Source organism: Triticum dicoccoides, chromosome 2B (assembly GCF_002162155.2).
Source record: "Triticum dicoccoides isolate Atlit2015 ecotype Zavitan chromosome 2B, WEW_v2.0, whole genome shotgun sequence".
Taxonomy (NCBI): Eukaryota; Viridiplantae; Streptophyta; class Magnoliopsida; order Poales; family Poaceae; genus Triticum; species Triticum dicoccoides.
Window position 1 is genome coordinate 153,496,485 of NC_041383.1, and position 3,335 is coordinate 153,499,819.

At 60.6% G+C, this 3,335-nt stretch overlaps 1 protein-coding gene across 1 annotated transcript; it reads right to left on the bottom strand.

The window, feature by feature from the left end:
- Positions 1 to 1,537: 1,537 nt before the first annotated feature.
- Positions 1,538 to 3,221, bottom strand: LOC119367426 (hydroquinone glucosyltransferase-like). The gene has a single exon (XM_037632943.1). It carries the CDS (start codon positions 3,219 to 3,221, stop codon positions 1,743 to 1,745), a length of 1,479 nt encoding a protein of 492 aa, XP_037488840.1. The 3' UTR covers positions 1,538 to 1,742.
- Between the last annotated feature and the right edge of the window lie 114 nt (positions 3,222 to 3,335).

Here is a 3,335-nt window from a genome sequence, read left to right on the forward strand (position 1 = left end):
TGCTACTTGGAGATGCTACTTGGAGGACTTCAATCTACTCTCTTCTACATGCTGTAAGGCGGAGGCTGCCAGAAGCGTAATCTTCGACAGGATTAGCTATCCCCCTCTTATTCTGGCATTCTGCAGTTCAGTCCACTGATATGGCCTCCTTACACATATACCCATGCATATGTAGTGTAGCTCCTTGCTTGCTAGTACTTTGGATGAGTACTCACGGTTGCTTTTCTCCCTTTTTCCCCCTTTCATTTCTTTCTGGTTGTCGCAACCAGATGCTGGAGCCCTGGAGCCAGACGCCACCGTCGACGACGACTACTACACTGGAGGTGCCTACTACTACGTGCAGCCCGTTGACGACGACCAAGAGTAGTTAGGAGGATCCCAGGCAGGAGGCCTGCGCCTCTTTCGATCTGTATCCCAGTTTGTGCTAGCCTTCTTAAGGCAACTTGTTTAACTTATGTCTGTACTCAGATATTGTTGCTTCCGCTGACTCGTCTATGATCGAGCACTTGTATTCGAGCCCTCGAGGCCCCTGGCTTGTATTATGATGCTTGTATGACTTATTTATGTTTTAGAGTTGTGTTGTGATATCTTCCCGTGAGTCCCTGATCTTGATCGTACACGTTTGCGTGCATGATTAGTGTACGATTGAATCGGGGGCGTCACATTACCGGACTCGAGATGAAGCTTGCTGGTGAAGTAGTGCGCGATGGAGGGCGGGAGGCCGGCAGTGGAGGAAGGACCGGCGTCGGAGCGCCCCGGGCCGAGGTGGGTGACGACAGCGCTGCCGGGGCCGCCCAGCGTGAGGCGCGGGATGGGGGTGCTGCCGGCGGTGCGCAGGACGCCGGTGGCTGGCTGGGCAGAGGGCGCCGCACGGGGCGCCGAGGTGGACGAGGAAGGAGCCGCGACGCCTTCAGGGACTGGCGTCTTGCCCAAGTCGCCGAGGTGCGCACGGCGGGGCGCGGGTGCAGCCGGGGTGGTGGTGACCGCGGCAGAGGGAGCTGCCTGAGAAGGTGCAGCCGCAGCGGGAACGGCCGCGGCGACGGGAACGGCGGCGAACGGAGCGGACGCCGGCGCGTCGAAGTCGGCCGAGCGGGTGCGGCGGAGAAAACGATGCATGGCGGAAGCGTTGAGAGAAAGAGGGATCGGGATGCTGATATCTGATACCAAGTTGAGATATGTCACACTCACACACTTGCTTCTATTCATCCATTAGAGTACATATATACAGATTACAGGAGAGAGAAGCAGAGAACGTGGGAGAGTACAACGGCATGAGCCGGCTATCGCTAGCATGCAGGAAAAGATAAGTACGATGTACGTGGGCTGTTGGAGAGGCGCATGACTCGGGCTGCATGGCTAGCCACCTGACGTGCGGGACGTGGGCACGTTCCAACAACATGGTCAGCTCGTCAGGGCCACATGCATGCCACGTCAGTGGACTGTGACTTCGTCAAGTCTCAGTCGACTGAGACCTAGACAAACTCTTTTATTTTTAAAATAATTTGGATTGACGTAACACCTAATGGGTGTGTTAGGACTTAGAGTCGGTTTTTTAAAATAAAAACCAGATCCATATGCCACGTATTCATAGATGTAGCACGCGTTATATCACTTCAGACGAAATGACCACAAGACGACAACAAAATAATAAAGTACTTCATGCACGACACTGCAAATAAATACGATGAGCGCCATGGAGACCATGCAGTACATGCATGCGCACGCCCATTCCTGCATGTGTTTTACTTCGCGGTGCCGAGCGCCGCCTTCCACTTTACGGCGACCTGCTCGAGCGCCCGGCGCGACGGCCCCTCCGGCAACCACGCACGTGCTGCCGCTTTCTGCAGGTCCTCGACCCGGCGGCGCACCTTCTGACCGCCCTCCACGAGCTCCTTCACAGCTTTGGCGATCTCGTGGCGCGTCACCAAGCATCGGCCGTCCTCTCGTGCTGGCGGCACCCGCAGCGCCATCCCGAGCTTCTCTTCCAGGAGAACGGCGTTCATCCTCTGCTCCGCGTACAGCGGCCACGCGAGCATGGGCACGCCGCAGCCCACGCTCTCCAGCGTCGAGTTCCACCCGCAGTGCGACACGAAGGCGGCCGTCGCAGGGTGAGCCAGCACGCGCACCTGAGGCGCCCACGCCGCCACGGCTAGGCCCCTCCCACTTGTCCTCGCCAAGAAGCCCTCGGGGAGCCACGCCAACGGATCGTCGCCGCCGGCACCGCAACGGCCGACGTCGGTGCTTGGCATCCGCACGACCCAAAGAAACCTTTGGCCGCTCGCCTCGAGACCAGCCGCGAGCTCGGCCGTCTGCTCCACAGAAAGTGCTCCGCCGCTCCCGAAGGCGACGTACACCACAGAACCGGCCGGCTGACGATCAAGCCACTCCAAGCACGGCGACAACGCACCGGCGGTGGGTTCGTGGCGGTCTGTCTGCCTGACGAATGGCCCCACGGGGAACACCGGCGGGAAGAAGAACGCGCATGAACCTTGTTCCGGCACCGCCAGCTGCTTGAACGCTTCCACGGTAGCAGGTTCCATCTCGTAGAACGTGTTCACCAGCACGCCATCGGCGAGGCAGTAGCTCCGGCCCCACTCGACAAGTTGCGGGTAAAGCTGGTGCTCCGGGTCCGGGAGGTCCGCGCCGCATAGCGAGACGCCGCCGGGAAGCTCGAGAGGCACCACAAGATCGCGGTATTCGCCGGGAGCGGCGCCTTGGTTGAGCTCAACGATGTGGCGTGTGAAGGCGACATAGGCCAGGCTGCTAGGGACGAAGAGGTATCCCGGGACGCCGAGCTCGACGGCGATGGGCAGCGCACTGGAGCAGAAGAAGTCCGGCACCAGCGCGGCGAGCGGGGCTGTACTGGAGTTGCTGATGGAGCGGACGAGGGCGCGGATATTGGGGAGGGAGCGGCGGCTGAGCTCCACGAGCACGCCGCCGTTGCGGGCGGTGGCGGGGAGGTCGTCGATCTGAACGGCGGGGAGCGCGGCGGTGGCGACGGAGGCGGGGAGGCAAGCAAGTAGTTCTGGGGCGGAGAAGTTGGTGAACGTGACAACCGTGGCCGCGAAGCCATGGAGCTCGACGAGCCGCCGCGCCAGCTCGCCCAGGGGGATGAGGTGGCCGGCGCCGGGGCTAGCCAGAAGTACGACGTGCGGGCGCTCCGCCAGCCGCTCTGCAGGTGGCGCTGCGGCCACGGAGCCCACGCTGCTCAACGACTCCATACGCCGGCTATGCTTGTGCGACCTCCATGCCGTGTACATATAAGGAGAAAACCGCGTGTTACGCGTGATACGAATGTGTGCTACTCGTGATACCAATGCCGACATGCACTTGGG

Excerpts from the sequence above, each read along its gene's own strand:
- LOC119367426 (XM_037632943.1), bottom strand. The coding sequence starts at position 3,221 with ATGGAGTCGTTGAGCAGCGTGGGCTCCGTGGCCGCAGCGCCACCTGCA.